The 19848-nt window shown below is 42.6% G+C and overlaps 1 protein-coding gene across 1 annotated transcript in view; it reads right to left on the bottom strand.

Moving 5' to 3' along the window:
• LAMA3 (laminin subunit alpha 3) overlaps positions 1–19848 on the bottom strand; it is a 248482-nt gene that overhangs the window by 18394 nt on the left and 210240 nt on the right. Inside the window, exons 53-66 of the mRNA XM_040434293.1 lie at positions 16543–16684; positions 15395–15494; positions 14038–14154; positions 13750–13929; positions 13039–13178; positions 11186–11368; positions 10856–11007; positions 10036–10195; positions 8760–8893; positions 6731–6878; positions 5212–5337; positions 4820–4956; positions 3224–3341; positions 1685–1825 (exon numbers count right to left, since the gene is read on the bottom strand). Of these exons, the coding sequence (XP_040290227.1) occupies positions 1685–1825; positions 3224–3341; positions 4820–4956; positions 5212–5337; positions 6731–6878; positions 8760–8893; positions 10036–10195; positions 10856–11007; positions 11186–11368; positions 13039–13178; positions 13750–13929; positions 14038–14154; positions 15395–15494; positions 16543–16684 (1978 nt within the window). The remainder of the gene's footprint in view (positions 1–1684; positions 1826–3223; positions 3342–4819; positions 4957–5211; positions 5338–6730; positions 6879–8759; positions 8894–10035; positions 10196–10855; positions 11008–11185; positions 11369–13038; positions 13179–13749; positions 13930–14037; positions 14155–15394; positions 15495–16542; positions 16685–19848) is intronic.

Here is a 19848-nt window from a genome sequence, read left to right as displayed (position 1 = left end):
GCAAGAGGGCTTAAAGGGAACCTGTCATCAACTTTATACTGACCTCACCGAGAGCAGCATAACATAGTGACAGAAATGCTGATTTCAGCGGTGTGTCACTCATGAGCTAAAAGTAAGTGGTTGCTGAGAACCAGCATCATAATCATGGCAGCCCAGGCCTTGAGAAGAGTCCAGTCTACCTGAGAAGAGTCCTGGTTATTCACAGTTCTCTCCTACAGAGAAAGGGAGAAAACTAGGTAGAAGACTGTCAGTCATCAGCAGGTGGGCAGGGAGAGCAGGAATTCATGAATAACCATGACGCTGGGTTCACACCAGAGCGTACTGAACGTACGCTCTGTATGCGCGATTGTACGGGCATTTACAATCGTGCCGCGGAGACAAGCGAACGCCCATTGTCGCGCGTTCCCGGAAGTCTATGTACAGGAACGCGCGACACTACGCCCCAAAGAAGCTCCTGAACTTCTTGGGGCGTCAGGCATTTTACAGCGCGATCGTACGCGCTGTAAAACGCCCAGGTGAGAACCATGCCGATAGGGAAGCATTGGTTTCTCCTTGTTGAGTGTTTTACAGCGCGTAGGAACGTGCTGTAAAACGCTCAGGTCTGAACCGGCTGTGATTATTCTCAGGTGGCCGGGGCTCTTTTCCAGGCCCAGTCTGTAATGATTGTGATGTTGGTTCTCGGCAACCACTTACTTTTAACTTTTAAAGGACAGACCGCTGAAATCAACTCACCCGTCTTTACTTTATTCTGCTGTTAGTATGGGCAGCATAAAGGTGATGACAGGTTCCCTTTAATACCTGCCCCCCATGGTTTATGTACTTGTTGTACCTGTTCCTGTTGTTTTACCTCTTACTGCCACTTTACACAGGCTGAGAATCGACCAGATAACTTCTAACAAGCATTCATAGGAACGCTCGTTATTGATTATCTGTCAGTGTAAAAGGTGCCACCGATTACCTGATGAGTGAAACGCTCGTTCGTCGGGTAATATGATCATTTGTACAGGCACCTAAATCATCTTTTGCCGGCAGTAGATTGTTCCATCTAGACAGTCTGCTGCCGGCAAACAATGATTCTGTATGAGGACGAGCGATGGCATTAGTGATCACTCCTCCTCACACTGTGGAGAAGATTGCTGCATGTAATAGCAGCGGTTCTCTATTACTGACGAGCAGGCAATTCTCTGGCAGGAACGCTTCCTTCCTGAAAATCGCCTGCTAAATTGTCCAGTGTAAAAGGACCTTAAGTTTTACACTATATGACACAGCAACCTTTTTCATTTATTTTATCCCTGCCTTCCGAGAGCAATAACTTTTAAATTTTTCCATCACCAGTTTTTGTTTATCGACAATACAGGAAAAAATGCCCCTCCCCCCAGCAATCCTGCAACTGTTTTTTAGTACTTCACCATGAGATAGAAATAACATGCTAATCTCTACAGGTCGATGTCAATACAGCAATGCCAAATATGTGTAATTCTTTTAATGGTTCACTATATATGACAATACAAACACTTAAAAAAATTCTGAGGGCCATAACCTTTATTTTTCTGTTGACTGAGCTGTGTGGAAAATATTTTTTATTTTTTTTTGCAGGACTAGCTGTAGTCTTCAATGGTACCATTTTGGGTTTAGCTTAAAAGTGGACAATTAAAGTTAAAACCTGTACAATCAAAGAACAAACCTGTGTTTTGTGATTTAACAGCAAAGCATCAACCTGAGGAGTCTGGAAGCCAAATGATGCTTGAAAATCACCAGGGAAGGAGAATCCATCTGGCTTCAGTCCCAGCGTTCCTCCATTAGAGAACTCTGCAGAGCGTATGTTCTGAAACACAAAGGTAAAATGCAGCTTCATGTAGACAAAAATGTAAAAGATCAAGTAGCACTTGTCATATAGCCTGCAATAGGAGACCACAACATCATTCAATGAGATCTAAACAGCACAACTAAAACGTGAAAAACTGTTTTAGTCTGGTGGAGTAACATGTGCCATATTTATTAAAAGGGGCAGGCCTCTTAACAAATTTGGTGCATCCATGGGCTCTCTGTGTGCCAGGAACTATGAGATGATCTTGATTTTAGCTATAATATACTTTTTTTTTTTTTTAAGTAGTGTAAGTGACTTATCCTGAGGATAGGTCATCAATATTAAAAGCATACAAAATCACTTTGTGAATGCACTGCAATAGTTCTCTTGTACTGATTCAGAGTTACAGACTGTATTATAGTCCAGAGCTGCATTCATAATTCTGCATGCTACAGAGATGTATTCTTCCAGCATTCCTTGATAGATGCACACAGCTGGCTCTTGAAATTTGAATCCTTGAATAACAGCATTGTACAACAACCGGTGACCTAAATAGGTATTTGGATTGAAGGAGTTTTTTTCCTCTGCTGACCAACGTGGGTATGGTTCCAGGAATGGAAAGCAGTTAGAATACTGTCCCCAGAATGGAGGCCATTGAGATGAATGGCTGTCCATGTAACACTTGGACAGCTCAAGACTGAAAGAATGGGAATCACTCTTATATAAGCCATTCTCTATTGTGGCTTATCGAGGGAGGTCAGGAGTGGGAAACCAAACTCTCTAGTAACAGTTTATAAGACTGAAAAACAACATTCGTCCATCCAGTTCAACCTGTTATCCTGCAAGTTGATCCAGAGGAAGGAAAAAAAAAAAAACATGACGTGGAAGCCAATTTTCCTCATTTTAGGGGAAAAATTCCTTCCTGACTCCAATCAGAATAAATCCCTGGATCAACGAAATCTACTAACTATAACCCGTAATATTGCTACACTGCAGAAACACATCTGGGCCCCTCTTGAACTCTTTTAGTGAGTTCACCATCACCACCTCTTCTGGAATAGCATGTCTCACTTCCTTCTGGGATTCTTGTCCCCACCAACCAGTTGGGGGGTGTACCTGCACAGTCTCACTTTATCCAATCAGTGCTGCCATTTTCAGACTGTGCACGTACACCCCCCCCCAACTGGTTACCTCCCCTCTGTACCCTTACTGCAGACTGCTGGCAATTCATTCATAAGTTCTAGTAGAAATAATAAAGGAATGGCACAACATAGAGACATAACAATAGATGCTCCAGAATTGTTATTACATAGGGAATGTATGAAGCTATTAAAACAGACATGTCAGGAGCGGTGACAGGTCCTCTTTAAGTACATTTAGGAGACAAAGTTCTCAAAATGAAGAAACCTCACTTACACTCCATTCACTGTAACACCTTCTGCTGACTCCGTAGGTTTCCTTGAATGAGGCTGCACTTACAGGGGTCTTTACATTTTTCACACATCCACGGAAAGGCGGAGTTTTTATGTTAAACCTGTATAAAAGGGAAGTAACATATATATAGTGATTTTCCAATGACCAGTAATTTTTTAAAGGGATTGTGCAGTGTCAGGATACTGATGACCTGTCCTTAGGATAGGTCAGCAATATCAGACCAGTGAAGGTCCGACTCGAGGAAACCCCACCCATCAGCTGCTTGAAGTAGCTGTGATGCTCGTGAAAGGACTGTGTCCGCAGAGGTGCACTGTAATTACAGCTTCTTCTCTTTGTTTACTAGAATGGGGCGTACATCACTAAGGCTACTTTCACACTAGCGTTCGGAGCGGATCCGTCTGATGTTTCATCAGACGGATCCGCTCCGATAATGCAGACGTTTTCATCCGTTCAGAACGGATCCGTCTGCATTATTACTTAGAAAATTTTCTAAGTCAGAAAGTAGCCTGAGCGGATCCGTCCAGACTTTACATTGAAAGTCAATGGGGAACGGATCCGCTTGAAGATTGAGCCATATAGTGTCATCTTCAAGCGGATCCGTCCCCATTGAATTACATTGTAAGTGTGGACGGATCCGCTCGCCTCCGCACGGCCAGGCGGACACCCGAACGCTGCAAGCAGCGTTCAGGTGTCCGCTCACTGAGCGGAGCGGAGGCTGAACGCTGGCAGGCGGATGCATTCTCAGTGGATCCGCCTCCACTGAGAATGCATTGGGGCCAGACGGATGCGTTCGGGGCCGCTCGTGAGCACCTTCAAACGGTGCGCACGAGCGGACACCCGAACGCTAGTGTGAAAGTAGCCTAAGTCTACTTTCACACCTGCGCTTTCCCTTTTCCGCTATTGAGATCCATCATAGGATCTCAATAATGGGGGAAAATGCTTCCGTTTTGTCCCCATTAATTGTCAATGGGGACAAAACTGAACTGGATGAAACGGAGTGCACCAGAATGCATTCAGTTCCGTTCGGTTGCGCTCCCACATTTTTCTGTCCGCCATGTGGTGCGGAGCAAGACGGATCCGTACTGACACACAATGTAAGTCAATGGGGACGGATCCGTTTTCTCTGACACAATAGAAAAACGATCCGTCCCCCACTGACTTTCAATGGTGTTTATGATGGATCCGTCTTGGCTATGGTAAAGATAATACAACCGGATCCGTTCATGACGGATGCAGATGATTGTATTATCAGAACGGAAGCGATTTTGCTGATCCATGACGGATCCAGCAAAAATGCTGGTGTGAAAGTAGCCTAACACTGCACCACAGCTACAATCTAGACGGTGTACAGAAGACTCAGCATTAGTGCAAGCTGGTGTGGTGGGAGTTGAAGCCCCGCCAATCTGATGTAGTCTGACACTGCACAACCATTTTAAGTGTCTATTTTTCCACTATGCGAACCTTTGCTTATCTCTTAAAGACAAGGCCAATTAACTGCTGTAGATGCAATAATGTACCAGTGACACTGGGTAGTTATTCGATTAGTAAAAATTTGACAACAGCGCTTCAATGACTCACTTTTCTCTTAATTCTGTCGGGGCTCCACCCAAGTAGTATGTGTTGAAAGTAAATATATCCACATTACTATCATTTAGGACTTCCCGATCTTGACGTATACGTATGACTTTATCATTGGCTGCTACCAACACCTCAATCTATGAAAGAAATAAACAGGTATATCAACACTATATGATAGCATGGCTGCAAAATTATATAGTACAATATACAATAACACCAAGTGACAGAATTTCTGAAGTAGCGTATGAAGCTACAGAATGCCATTATAGTGCTGATGAATAGATTTAGTCTAGCATCAGTAGGTAAGACCTAACAGGTGCAATGACGGCTAGGTAGGTAGAAGGAAATCAGGAAAACATGGTCTGATAGGTGGAATCTAATATACTACTTACAAGGACTTCTGCTCCGGTATTTACACGCTTAAATGAGTCATTTTTCCTTTTTTGCTCTGGATTAGAATTGATTTTATATTTAAGGACAAGGATGCCATCCTCGATCTCAACACTGATGTAACTTTCCTGCAAGCAAAATACAAAATTTTATGTATGTATGAATGTTATTATGGAGTACATGAGTGTGTATTGTATATGTATGTATAATAGGCACATTACTGTATGAATGGTATTAGATTTTTACAGTCTAGGACTGTGTGAGTGCAATATATGTATAACCCGTGTTTGCGTGGGGTTTCCTCCGGGTACTCCGGGTTCCTCCCACACTCCAAAGACATACTGATAGGGAACTTAGCTTGTGAGCCCCATTGGTGACAGTGAGATGCTGATGTCTGTAAAGCGCTGCGGAATATAGGAGCGCTATATAAGATATGTGTCCATGTAAACTGCACTGATACAATATTGTATGAATATTATAATTATACAGGGTATGACTATGTGATATGTGTCTATGTATAAACTGCACTGATACAATATTGTATGAATATTATAGTTATACAGGGTATGACTATGTGATATGTGTCTATGTATAAACTGCACTGATACAATATTGTATGAATATTATAGTTATACAGGGTATGACTATGTGATATGTGTCTATGTATAAACTGCACTGATACAATATTGTATGAATATTATAGTTATACAGGGTATGACTATGTGATATGTGTCTATGTATAAACTGCACTGATACAATATTGTATGAATATTATAATTATACAGGGTATGACTATGTGATATGTGTCTATGTATAAACTGCACTGATACAATATTGTATGAATATTATAGTTATACAGGGTATGACTATGTGATATGTGTCTATGTATAAACTGCACTGATACAATATTGTATGAATATTATAGTTATACAGGGTATGACTATGTGATATGTGTCTATGTATAAACTGTACTGTTACAATATTGTATGAATATTATAGTTATACAAGGTATGACTATGTGATATGTGTCTATGTATAAACTGCACTGATACAATATTGTATGAATATTATAGTTATACAGGGTATGACTATGTGATATATGTCTATGTATAAACTGCACTGATACAATATTGTATGATTATTATAGTTATACAGGGTATGACTATGTGATATGTGTCTATGTATAAACTGTACTGTTACAATATTGTATTAATATTATAGTTATACAGGGTATGACTATGTGATATGTGTCTATGTATAAACTGTACTGTTACAATATTGTATGAATATTATAATTATACAGGGTATGACTATGTGATATGTGTCTATGTATAAACTGCACTGATACAATATTGTATGAATATTATAATTATACAGGGTATGACTATGTGATATGTGTCTATGTATAAACTGCACTCCTACATTTCTGTATGAATATTATCATAGATGTACATTGTATGACTGTGTGAATGTTATATATCAATGTAGAACATTCAATCACACATTTTCATATTTGAATACCTCTTTTTCAGCGAAGAACAGCAAGCCAACATCTGAGGTGGTCTGAACAGTTTGCTCAAAGCGCAAGAATTTAATGTTGGGCACATTGTAGGAGATGGTGGCATAGCCAATGCCTTCAAAGAAACTTCTTTCTGATTCTTCTTTATATCTATGGCAGTAAACAGGCTTAGTTAAATAATAAAGTAAAAGTGAAATTCTGAATTACAACTTATATAACAGCTATACGCCATGTAAAAATAACAGGCAGACCTCTTATAACACAAGAGCAGGTGTTTGCTGAAAAACCACTTTATAAAAAAAAAAAAACAACAACAACATTTTATTCATAGAAAAACCCTTATTAATATGTTTCTGTCATGGATTTCTTGCTGAACTTCTATAACATTGCAGCAACATGAAGTGCATGGTGCAGACTTAAAAATCCGCAGCATGCTCTGAATTCCACAAAGATTTTTAAATTGTTGCAGATTTCCGGTGTGGGTAATAATAATAATCTTTATTTTTATAGCGCCACCATATTCTGCAGCTCTTTACAATTCACAGGGTTCATGTACAAAAGAAAAGACATCACAAAGTTACTGCCTAATATATTGAAATACTGGGAGTGAGGAGCCTGCTCTCAAGAGCTTACAATCTATAAGAAAGTGGGGCAGACACAAAAGGAAGTTGATTGTTATATGAAGTGGTCCGGTCATCTTTGTACTGAAAGGAGTGGTGTAGGCCGATCTGCTTTGGGCATAGGACTGTCAGAAGAACGAGTTCAGGTCTGAAGAGTTGGGAGGGGAGGAGGATTACTGGGAGAAGATCAGCTTTGGAGGCATGATAAGCCTGCCTGAAAAGATGTGTTTTTAAGGCACATTTGAAGGTAGTTATGTTGGGAATTGACCTGATATTCCGGGGAAGAGCATTCTAGAGAGTAGGTGCAGCTCCAGAAAAGTCTTGAAGACGGGAATGAGAGGTACGGATTATGGAGGATGTTAATCTTAGATCACTGGCAGATGGAGAGCATGAGTAGGGTGGTAGACGGAAATGACGGAGGAGATGTATGGAGGTACAGCACTGGGGAGAGCTTTTTGGGTGAGGGTGAGAAGTAAGAACTGTATTCTGTGGTGGATGGGCAACCAGTAAAGTGACTGGCACAGGCTAGTAGCATCAATATAGCAGGTGGGTAGATAAATTAGCCTGGCTGCAGCATTTAGGACAGAATGAAGGGGAGAGAGTTTAGTGAGAGGGAGACCAATTAGTAATGAATTACAGTAGTCAAGACGAGAATGAATCAAGGCAATAACAAGAGTTTTGGACGTTTCCACAGTAAGAAAAGGGAAGACTCAGGAGATGTTCTTGAGGTGCAGACGACAGGAGAGTGCAAATCATTGGATATGGGGAACAAAGGAAACATCTGAGTCAAACATGACCCCAAGACATTGGGGGTGCTGCCCAGGAGTTATGAGAGTACCGCAGACTGAAATTGAAATATTGGGAGTATGGGAGAAGTGAAGTCCACCATAAGATAAGGCGGCAGGGGAAGCAGTGTCAGAGTGTTGAAGCCAGGTTTCTGTAAGGGCCAGCAAGTTCAGAGAGTGTGAGAGGAAAAACTTATGGATTGTGGGGAGTTTATTACAAACAGACCATGCGTTCCAGAGTGCACAGTTAAAAGAGACTGGAGAAGATGTACAGTGAATATTAATAAGATTTTCAGGGTTTCTATTTGTGGCAGATGAGAAGCAGAAGTTGCCAATAGATTGTGGAATCCAAATGTCTGATTTTCCCCCTGAAGCAGTTGTTTGTTTTTGGGTAGGTTCTACAATGATGAAATGATCACTCCTGAGATCTCAGTGATCAACTGGAGGAAGCCCAGCAGTAAGGGCACCACCACAGGAGAACTGGGACATTACACAGTTTCCGATCAAATCGATGGACTGTCTGTACAATGCATGGACGGGTTGGGTCCTCCATAAGATTCCCCTCTATTAATTCAGAAATTTCCAATGGGGTATTTGAACACCAGACAAACCCTTTATTAGCATACCTTTTGCAAGGCTCAACCCTCTTCGTGTCAATGTTGAATGTCTGTCGGAAATTGTACAAGCTGATTGCATTTTGGTTCATGTCCTCTAGTTCAATGCAGCCCTGGTATTTTGGAAAGTCCAGTCTGGGTGGAGGCTTTTAAAATGGAATAAAAAATAACAATAAAAAACAGGATTTAGATGCTTCAAATGGGAACACTTTAATACATCTATGCATTTTAGGTATACTATTTAACTAACAAAGAGGATTATGCACTATACTATTTGCCTCTCAATCTCATATTCATTTGTTACAGGATCTGTCAAGGACTAATGCTGAGTCACATATATGTACACACAGTTCATCATAACTTTACCAGCAATGATATTATCAATGGTGAATTGCAATCTGATTTATACTCAAGAGGACAGTACTGCATGACCAGATATGAACACTGGGGGGCTTCTGGAGTGTGACAATATATACACAATTACTGTAGGTTGGAGCAAAAGCGCTTTAATGTATTCTTTCTATACCTAAGCCTGTAACCCTGACATCCTCTACATGTACGGTAAAGAAGGTTTCACCATCATAAATGGGGATTCTTTACTGTAAGAGCAGTAAGACTATGCACCTATCATAATGCTATGATGGCTGTTTCATTAACAAACGAAAAATACAAATGTGATAGCACTCTACATCCAGCAATTTGCCTCCATGCTGGATGAGGCATTGGTGTACATTTTGGCCAAAGCGTAGTAAGCCACTCACCATGTCAAGGTCGCCTATAATTGAGTGGTCCCTAACACTAGTTCCTACCTGTTTATGGGCCATGACAGCCACACAAAATCCAGGGAATGCAGGTCAGCGTGCACGCCAAGCACACTCTGCTTTTAACCCCGTCCGGTGCCATTACAGCTTTCATCGGATCCAGGGATGCAAGTACCAACATGCACGCTGAGCCCACCATATACTTCTCCTGGAGCCAAATGGCTACTGGTAGGTTCTATATAAGCAGACTCAGTTTTATACTGACTTTAAAACCAGCCTCCAGGACAGATTGACTGGTCAGGTGTGCAATGACTCCAAGGAGATCGCCACGCCTCCAATATATGCTACAAAGAAAAAATGTAGCATATATTGGAGGCGTGGCGATCTCCCTGAACATGTTCACATAACCTGATATGAACCGAGCCTAACACTGAATTGAATTATTTTTTTTTTGCTTAATTATCTGTTTAAAACACAGAAAAAGACTCCCCAGTATGATAATAGCAGAACATGTAGCATAAACTTACAGTAAAGTCATCTGGGTATCCTCCAACATAAAACACTACATCCTCAGCACTGAGATCGAGCAAAGTGTGTCTCTCCGTCTCTGCGGTGTACGTTTTGGTTGGGTCTGGCTTGTTGGATGTGAATGCTTTGGTGTAATTGAGAGTAACATATTGGTAGATCCTGAAACACAGTAAGACATGGTGCCACATTTAACAACTTCATTGTTAAATCCATTCCTGCCCCATAGAGAATGAATGGGTCCGCACCCATTCCACAGAATTGCGGAAACGGGTGCGGACACATTCACGGACGTGTGAATGGACCCTAAAAACCAGGGGGCCCTTTCTTCTCCTTGATTCTTCAAGCGCTGACAGCGCTTCAGCCGGTGAGTGACCTCCATAAATACTTGAAATTCCCGCCGAAAATGACCTTCCTCCAATCCACTTCCACGATTAAAAATAGCTCAATGCCCAGCAACTGGTCAGCAACACCTTTGACCAATCAAACGCTGTCCTGTTACCGGCTAACTTTACCTGAGGAGACATGTAGAGAAAAGAACAAGGAAGGGGGAGGGGGGCGACGACGACACAGGCCAGCACAAAAAAACGTGTCTCAGTGACACCATGAGGGGCAAACGCCAAATTTCTATCATTACACAGGTTACTCAAGTATCCTTCTTCTCCAGTATGTTAGGTCAACCATTAGAGGGCTGTTAATATAAACATTACTATGCCAGATATCTGGACAGGTTGGACATCGCAGGTTGGACATCCATGCCCTATAGCATAGACATCTGTCCACCATACAGAAAGTATCAAAATACTCCGTCTACATGCTCACCTCTCTAACATGACTCTGTCCAATATTGCTTCTTCTGCCTTATTGGATGAAATAAATTGATCCACATTGATTTCAGCCACATTGCCGCCAAGATTATAGACACACACAAGCTGGCCATCTTCAACGCCTATGCCTATGTAATCCTTGGAGGTCTAGAAAAGAGAGAGCGCTGCTCATATTCTCATACAATATACTGTAGCACAAGGAAGGAGAATGGCTACTGCTTACATTTAACTCTTACTATACAGTAGTATATTTTATAATAAGTGCTCTAGTAAATAGTTGTTTTTTTAGCAACAGTTTCTCTTTTACTAGGTGTATTTCTCTTACATCTTTACTGCCCAGATACATCACAAACATATTTGCGGATATCTGGCGTTTCCTGCGATCTCCCCGACTTAGTGGTCTTTGAAGGTAAAAGGAAAGTGAAGTATAGGCCTTTAAGTCTTCAAGATTGCTGGGAGGTCGAACATCCACTCCTGAATTGCCATCGAACCTCATTGGCACAACTACCTACAAAGAGACAATCGATCTGGTTGAGAATGGAGTTTAGGAGAAAGCTAAAAAAAACATAATATGATATAAAACCAGCTCAAAGAGACAAATATTTTGTGTCTGAATATTGTAGTTAATGTTCTGTAGAACCATGCCATTTTGTGCATCTATTGCGCCAAGGAAAACTGAACTTGGATGAAATTGTGGACACAGTGGTACCTACTAAATGTCACCTTGTCCCACACTGTAAATGTAATAAAATAACCAAAGGAGCAATACTTACCCCTTTTCTCCCCTGTTGCTTCCAGCACTGTGCTCCGGTCCTCCCCGCTGCTGACATCATCTCCTGGCTGCAGCGGTGATGTTCTGTGCACAAAGGTCAGCCATTTGCCTCAGCTGTATACGCAGCACTGACCTGTGTGCATGGAACGTCACCGCTGTGACCAGGAAAACAAACAGTGACAGGGAGGCTCACATATGGCAAATTATTGTCCAATCCTAAGATCTGAACTTTGTGAGGATGTTTAATCGAAAAAATTGTTCCATTGTATTCAGCATTATGAGGGTGCTGCCACACTACGTCTTTTCATGCAGTTTTATTTTTGGCTTGTAAAAAACCCCATGAAATTCATGCGTTTTTTTACAAGTGATTCTTGGATGTGGTGGTTTTTAGTGTTTTTTTTTTCTATAGTGAAGCCTATGGAAAAATGTCTGAAAAAGAAAAAAAGCCACACCCAAAACATGATACGATTTGAAATAAAAGCCTAGAGACAAAAAAGGCAGAAAACTAGCATAAACACCACACAAAAAAAACAAAGTTTGTAGAACATTTTATACTTTATCACTGCCCAACATTTCACATCTGGATGCACTGGGGAGGGGGACAAGGTCTGTGTCGTTTGTGGGTTCAAATTTTGACATTTTCTCTAGAGAACTCAAGGAATACTGGGGGAGATTTATCATGAGATGAAAATTTTAAGTCAGTTTTGCCTGAGTCTGCGTTGGAATACTTTATGCCACATTTATCAAATGTCTCATGTTACTTGATAAATGTGGCTTAGGCCTCATGCACACAAACGCATTTTTTTTCCTTGTCCGTTCTGGTTTTTTTTGCAGACCGTATACGGAATCATTTATTTCAATGGGTCTGCAAAAAAAACGGAAGTTACTCCGTGTGCATTCCGTTTCCGTATTTGTCCGCATTACGGACAAGGATAGTACTGTTCTATTAGGGGCCATCTGTCCCATTCCGCAAAATACAGAATGCACATGGACGTCATCCGTATTTTTTGCGGATCCGTTTTTTGAGAACTGCAAAATACATACGGTCGTGTGCATGAGGCCTTATCCTTAGACCTAACACTCCAGCTACTCCAGTTTTCCTACTCCACCCTCCTTCCGGAGTGAGACTGACTTAGAAAAAAAGTCTCAATGATAAATCTGGATTAAAATGTATTAACATAGCTAACCACCCCCACTTTTCCACCCACATTACAAAACTGGAGTGGTGTAAAAATGCTAAAAGTCGCAAAAATTTTACGCATGTCACTGCAAAAACCCTATTTGATTTTTTTTACATTTTGACACCAGAATTCTGAAGTGAAGGTATGATACATCAGGACCACTGGATTTCCAGCTGTAGGTAGGTAATGTGAAGATATGTTAGTATTGCACAGATCAGAACGTACCCTGTTTGCTGCATCTCGGGCTTGCTGAATGAGCTCTCTTATACGACTCACACTCTCTGAGATGTTTCCTAGCGGCACAAGACTATTGATGCGATTCATGGCATCAAAAACATTGGGCAGGCTTCCACTTAGTTTCATCACTGAGGTTTAAAACACAGTTAGAAATTAGAAAGCAAACCTAATTTTTGTAATTTTTTTATAAAGCAGTTGTACAGTCAAATGTATCAGACAGGAGAAACTGGTGGATACAACATCTGGCTTCCATATCAGTAATAACTGTAAACCCTAAAACCACTTGGAGCTGCTTGTACCTTGTAATATAGCTCACTAAAGTCTGTAGGCAGCCAAACAGGCCTCGGCATTAACTACAGGGTAATACCCCATCTCCAACTACTCATCTCACTCAGATGTGTGTCCACCATCAGTAAAGCTGTATGAGAACAAAGCTGAAAATCAGATGTTGTATGCACACAGATCTGCAGGATAAATGGAGAACCTCTTTCGGAAGGGAAGCATAAATTAAAAAACAAAGAATAACAACAATGAACAAAATGTAAAATGATTCTAACTAAATACTGTAAATTAAAAATGAGAACCCAAAAGGAAAAAACTAAACTTTGACGCCTAACAGCTGGTGACACATTATTCAGTGCTCGCCAATTGCAAATCAATAGATCAATACGTTTTCTGTTCTTGTTACAAATTGCTCACCAGAATTGCTTGCCTCTTTCAGAGCCTCGTTGAAATTAGCATTTTGTGCCGTTCCAATTGTACCCTTAAGATTTTCCACGTCGTCTTTGATGGGCTTCAGTTCTGCTTGGACATTGTTAGTGATTCCATTGGCATTGGTAACTAAGCCCTTAGCATTATTGATCATGTTCTCTATGTCATCTGAAAAGCAAGCAAATGTTGGTAAATTGGTGGGGGGTGGGGGGGGGGGGTTTGACATGGAAGAATATTACAAATGAGGAAAATATATGGAGAAGACAAGCTGTTCACCTCTCTTGATGTCATTGATGCTGTTTTGGACAGCTCCGAGGTCACCGGACAGCCTATTCTTCTTCTCTGTGGCATCTGTCAATCTGTCCTTTATATCTTCAAGCTGGGGGCTTGCGTCTAATTAAACATACATGCACAGATTGTTACCGCAGCGTGTTTAATTTCACAGAGCTTGAATTTATTACCCTGGGTAGATTATTTGTGCAAATACTAGTTATCAGTTGCACTGAAGAGGACAATGTACCAGTTGTCGTTGGAGTTTTGCAGTTATTGTTGGACGTATGTGCCACTCTATAGGCATACTGTGGCATCACCTATAGGCACGGGTGTAGCTAAAGGCTCATGGGCCCTGGTGCAGGAGTTCAGCTTGGGCCCCTCTTCCCTCAGTGCTTTGTGGCCAGCGGCAGGGAAGCACATAGCCTTAATGCTGCCTTAGGCAAAAATTGAAACAGCACCCTCCTCCCCCATGCCAAATTCTTGACCTAACCCGTTCCCTCCAGCATGCACTTTCTATAATACCAGTGAATTTTTATGTGGCGCATGGGTCTTTGAGCCCCCTCAGGCTCCTAGGCCCGGTAGCGATTGCTACTTCTACATCCCCCATACGTACGCCCCTGCCTATAGGTTCCCACAGTAAAAATATATATACCTCATAGCAAACTTTTTTTTGCGGGATGTCTCTGTGTAAAATTCAGTAGACTGTGCAATTCCATACAGCAAAAAAAAAGGTACACCAACCTATACATGCCCAATAAAGCCACCTTCTTTAGCCTCCAATAGGTGGCTGAGAGACAATAGATAGATCTGAGGTATGTGCCAGGTGCTTCCCTGCAGATACGGCAAACAGACTCTGCGAAACAGTGAGAACCCACCCAAAGTGTATGGACACAAAAGGAGGCTTGATGTGTACAATGGTATCAAATACAAACAAAACGTCTTTTTGATACTGATGTCAAAGGCATTTCATATACAAGTGGTCCCTCAAGATACAATATTAATTGGTTCCAGGATGACTATTGTATGTTGAAACCATGGTAAGTTGAGGAATCGTTCCAAAGCCCCAAAATGTCATCCAAGATAAGAGAAAATGAAGATTTAATAACTAAGACAGATAAAACAAGTCCTTACATATAACAGTCAGGAATAGCTGCTAACTAGCAACTAATCCAGCTATTATACCAGAGAAGTGACCTTGCTTGGTTGGGTCTGAGGCATTGTATGTTGAGTCTGGTTTGAACTAACGATGGGTCAGAAAAGACCACTGTATGTTGAAAATATTGTATCCTGAGGCCATTGTATCTTGAGGGATCACTGTATGTTTATGTTGTTCCCCGTTTATACGCTTGTTCAGTTTTACCTGCAAGTGATTTCTGTGTTCTCTTGGCCTGATCCAGCAGTGCTTCAGAATCTGTCAGTGACTTTTTGGCTTTTCCAGGCAGATCCTCACTTTGTACTTTCTAAAATAAATGTAAGTAAGATCCAGTCAATAAATGCTCATTAAATTCTTAGAAATGAATGAGAAGAGACGCAAGCACAGCCGTATATCATAAGAAGAGGAGTGCGGCATGTGAAGCACGCTGGAGACATTTTCTACAGTCGTGACTTGCCCTTTTATGGAGGCCCACCTCCTTCTCAGCAGTCATGCCTCCTCCCTTGACACATCACACGTCTGGGCATAGGTGCTACAGCATCCCGGAGCCACATATATTTGGTGGTCATGGAGGGCTGCTTTTTTTCCAGGACAAAGCTCATGCCATTCATGAGAGATTTGCCAGCTGTTCTGGGAGTCGAGCATGTCTCCCCTTCTTCCAGGAGCCTCTTGGATATTTTGGGAGGGTTAACAAGTATACCAGAAACACTGAGCCCCAATGCAAAATCTGTAACAAGGCCTTCATCTACCACGTATCATTTATAACAAGGTCTTTAGGCCTCCTCAGGCACCAGAGCCAAGGTGAGATTGATACCTATGGCTATGCTTCTGTGAATGACGAATATCCAAATCACTTCTCCCACCATTATAACTGGATGCTTCTGAGTACCAACGTATTTCAGGCTTCTGTGCCCTTTGCTCCGGTACAACTGCACATAAGTACAATACCTAAGTAATGGTGCAACTGACTGAATGGCCAATGGAAGATGTAGGCCATTTGCACATATGATGCCACAATGCCTAGAAAAAAAACTGTCACCACAAGAGTGTTTGAGATGGCGGGATACTTTTGGGGAGGCACATATCTCAATTATAAATTGCTTTCAAGTGAAAGAATCTAGTCCCATTTGATATTTCAAGATAATGCTTTTTGTGCCACCTTGTGGTTAAATGCCAGAACTGACTGAGTGGCAAACTACAGTAGATGGAAAAACACAAATGCACAAAACAATAGTGAAAAAAACCACAACTACACCCCAAAAAACAAGAATCGGAAATGCATGATGTGGTTTTCTCTGCCCCAGAGTAATAGTTTTTCAGATACTACATGTTCCAAGTTTACTGGGGAACCTTACTGTCAGAGCGGAGTCGGCTGCTGTCTTTGCTTTCGTTGCGGCCTCTTCTGCAGCTTTAATTGCATTTATGATATCTTGATAAGCATTAGCAGCATCCACAGCACAACGCACCAGCTCCTCATTGCTAGTGTTCTTCTTAATTCTGTGAAATAGGTAACACAGGTAGTTAGGATAATCTGCATGCTGCAATTCAATGATTGGTTTCACAGTGAAAAATCCCAGTCCATAGGCTCTTAGGGCATATCCATGTCAAAAAGTTGGATCCCTCGCTAGGACACCTTTCTATTAGGCCTCATGCACACGAACGTTTTTTTTCACGGTTTGCAAAAACGGGGTCCGTAGGTCCGTGATCCGTGACCGTTTTTTCGTCCGTGGGTCTTCCTTGATTTTTGGAGGATCCACGGACATGAAAAAAAAGTTGTTTTGGTGTCCGCCTGGCCGTGCGGAGCCAAACGGATCCGTCCTGAATTACAATGCAAGTCAATGGGGACGGATCCGTTTGACGTTGACACAATATGGTGCCATTTCAAACAGATCCGTCCCTATTGACTTTCAATGTAAAGTCTGGAGTCCCTTTTATACCATCGGATCGGAGTTTTCTCCAATCCGATGGTATATTTTAACTTGAAGCGTCCCCATCACCATGGGAACGCCTCTATGTTAGAATATACTGTCGGATATGAGTTAGATCGTGAAACCTCATTTCCGACAGTATATTCTAACACAGAGGCGTTCCCATGGTGATGGGGACGCTTCTAGTTAGAATATACTACAAACTGTGTACATGACTGCCCCCTGCTGCCTAGCAGCATCCGATCTCTTACAGGGGGCCGTGATCAGCACAATTAACCCCTCAGGTGCCGCACCTGAAGGGGTTAATTGTACTATCATATCCCCCTGTAAGAGATCAGGGCTGCCAGGCAGCAGGGGGCAGACCCCCCCCCCCTCCCCAGTTTGAATATCATTGGTGGCCAGTGCGGCGCTCCCCCCCTTTCTCCCTCTATTGTAATAATTTGTTGGTGGCACAGTGTGCGCCCCCCGCCCCCCCCCCCCCTTCCTCCCTCTATTGTAATAATTCGTTGGTGGCACAGTGTGTGGCCTCCCATCTCCCCCCCCCCCCCCCCCGATCATTGGTGGCAGCGGGTTACTAGCAATAGTACAATAGTAAAAGATTCATACTTACCTGGGAGCTGCGATGTCCTGCTTCCGGCCAGGAGCTCCTCCTACTGGTAAGTGACAGTTCATTTAGCAATGCGCCGCACAGACCTGTCACTTACCAGTAGGTGGAGCTCCCGGCCGGACACGAACATCGCAGCAGCCGGTAAGTATGAATCTTCTACTATTGTACTATTGCTAAGTAACCATGGCAACCAGGACTGTAGTAGCGTCCTGGTTGCCATGGTTACCGATCGGAGCCCCAGCGATTAAACTGGGACTCCGATCGGAACTCCGCTGCCACCAATGATGGGGGGAGATGGGAGGCCGCACACTGGCCACCAATGTTGTTAATGCTATAGAGGGAGGGGGGGCCGATGGGGGGCGCACACTGTGCCACCAACGAATTATTACAATAGAGGGAGGGAGGGGGGGGGGCGCACACTGTGCCACCAACAAATTATTACAATAGAGGGAGGGGGGGGGCCTCACTGGCCACCAACCTATTATTACAATAGAGGGGGGGGGGGGCCGCACTGGCCACCAATGATATTCAAACTGGGGAGGGGGGGGAGGGTCTGCCCCCTGCTGCCTGGCAGCCCTGATCTCTTACAGGGGGCCGTGATCAGCACAATTAACCCCTTCAGGTGCCGCACCTGAAGGGGTTAATTGTGCTGATCACGGCCCCCTGTAAGAGATCGGGTGCTGCCAGGCAGCAGGGGGCAGTCTTGTACACAGTTTGTAGTGTATTCTAACTAGAATCGTCCCCATCACCATGGGAACGCTTCTGTGTTAGAATATACTGTCGGTTCTGAGTTTTCACGAAGTGAAAACTCAGCTTTGAAAAAGCTTTTATGCAGACGGATCTTCGGATCCGTCTGTATAAAAACTAACCTACGGCCACGGATCACGGACACGGATGCCAATCTTGTGTGCATCCGTGTACTTTCACGGACCCATTGACTTGAATGGGTCCGTGAACCGTTGGCCGTGATAAAAATAGGACAGGTCATATTTTTTTCACGGCCAGGAAACACGGATCACGGATGCGGCTGCAAAACGGTGCATTTTCCGATTTTTCCACGGACCCATTAAAAGTCAATGGGTCCGCGAAAAAAAACGGAAAACGGCACAACGGCCACTGGTGCACACAACGGTCGTGTGCATGAGGCCTTAGCCAGAGGAAAGATGTACTAATAAAACATAGCTCCCACTCTGGTGGACACCAGAAAAAAAGAAATCTATGCCTGCAAGAGAGTTGGTGTAGGCCTGCCTACTCCCACTTTTTGAAAAAGTGGAGAGCGTGGTGTAAAAGTGCAAAATGCGCGGACAACAAAAATTATACATTTCCTGCTAGACACTTTCAAACATGTACAAGTATGTACCAGTGGTAGCTGTGCCAGCTTGTTTCCAATAACCACCAGTAGAACTGTGAGCACAACTGGTCCGTAATACAGGGTGTAACTCAGGATCAGTATAAAACGGTTAAAGGAAATGTGGCACCAAAATTTTTTTGTTTACTAGTTAAAACCAGATAGTAACACAAATCCTTTTTTCCTAATCTCTTTTTATTTTCTGATTTATTTATTCTATTTCCTGAACATGATTATGGGGGCGGCCATCTTGCCTGAGCTGTTCTTAACAGCATTTAGAAAGCATTAAGAAAATTGCTTGACGGCAGCTACATGGGCCATAGACTCAATGGTCTGAAAGGGTCCTCATCGACGTCTATGGGAGAGTTTTCTAGGCATGCTCTCTGCAGAGATCAGGGAAAGAATAGATAAGCTTTGACAATCACCTATTGTGAATGGTGGATCCTGTCTTATCTGACATTCCAATCCTGCCTGTAAGGGTACCTTCACAGGCGGCAGATTTTGTGGCAGAAAATTCTGCAACTGAAAATCAGTTCCATTTACCTTAATGGGTCTTGCAGAAATCCATGTGCTTGCTGTCCCATTCAATCTGATTTACAGTCACAGAAATTTCTGCCACCAAATCTGCCCTTGTGTGAAGGCGCCCTAATGATATCACCTCTGTGTCTAGATAAGCAGGTAACTGCAGTAATGCCATCTGTACAGACCAAGAAGTGGCGCCTATTATTAGGCTTAGCGGTCAGTATGAAAACTGCAGGATTTTAGGGGTTTTGTTTAA

Source organism: Bufo bufo, chromosome 5 (genome assembly GCF_905171765.1).
Source record: "Bufo bufo chromosome 5, aBufBuf1.1, whole genome shotgun sequence".
NCBI lineage: Eukaryota > Metazoa > Chordata > Amphibia > Anura > Bufonidae > Bufo > Bufo bufo.
The sequence above is the reverse complement of the archived record's forward strand: the minus strand, read 5'-3'. Positions and strand labels throughout refer to the sequence as shown.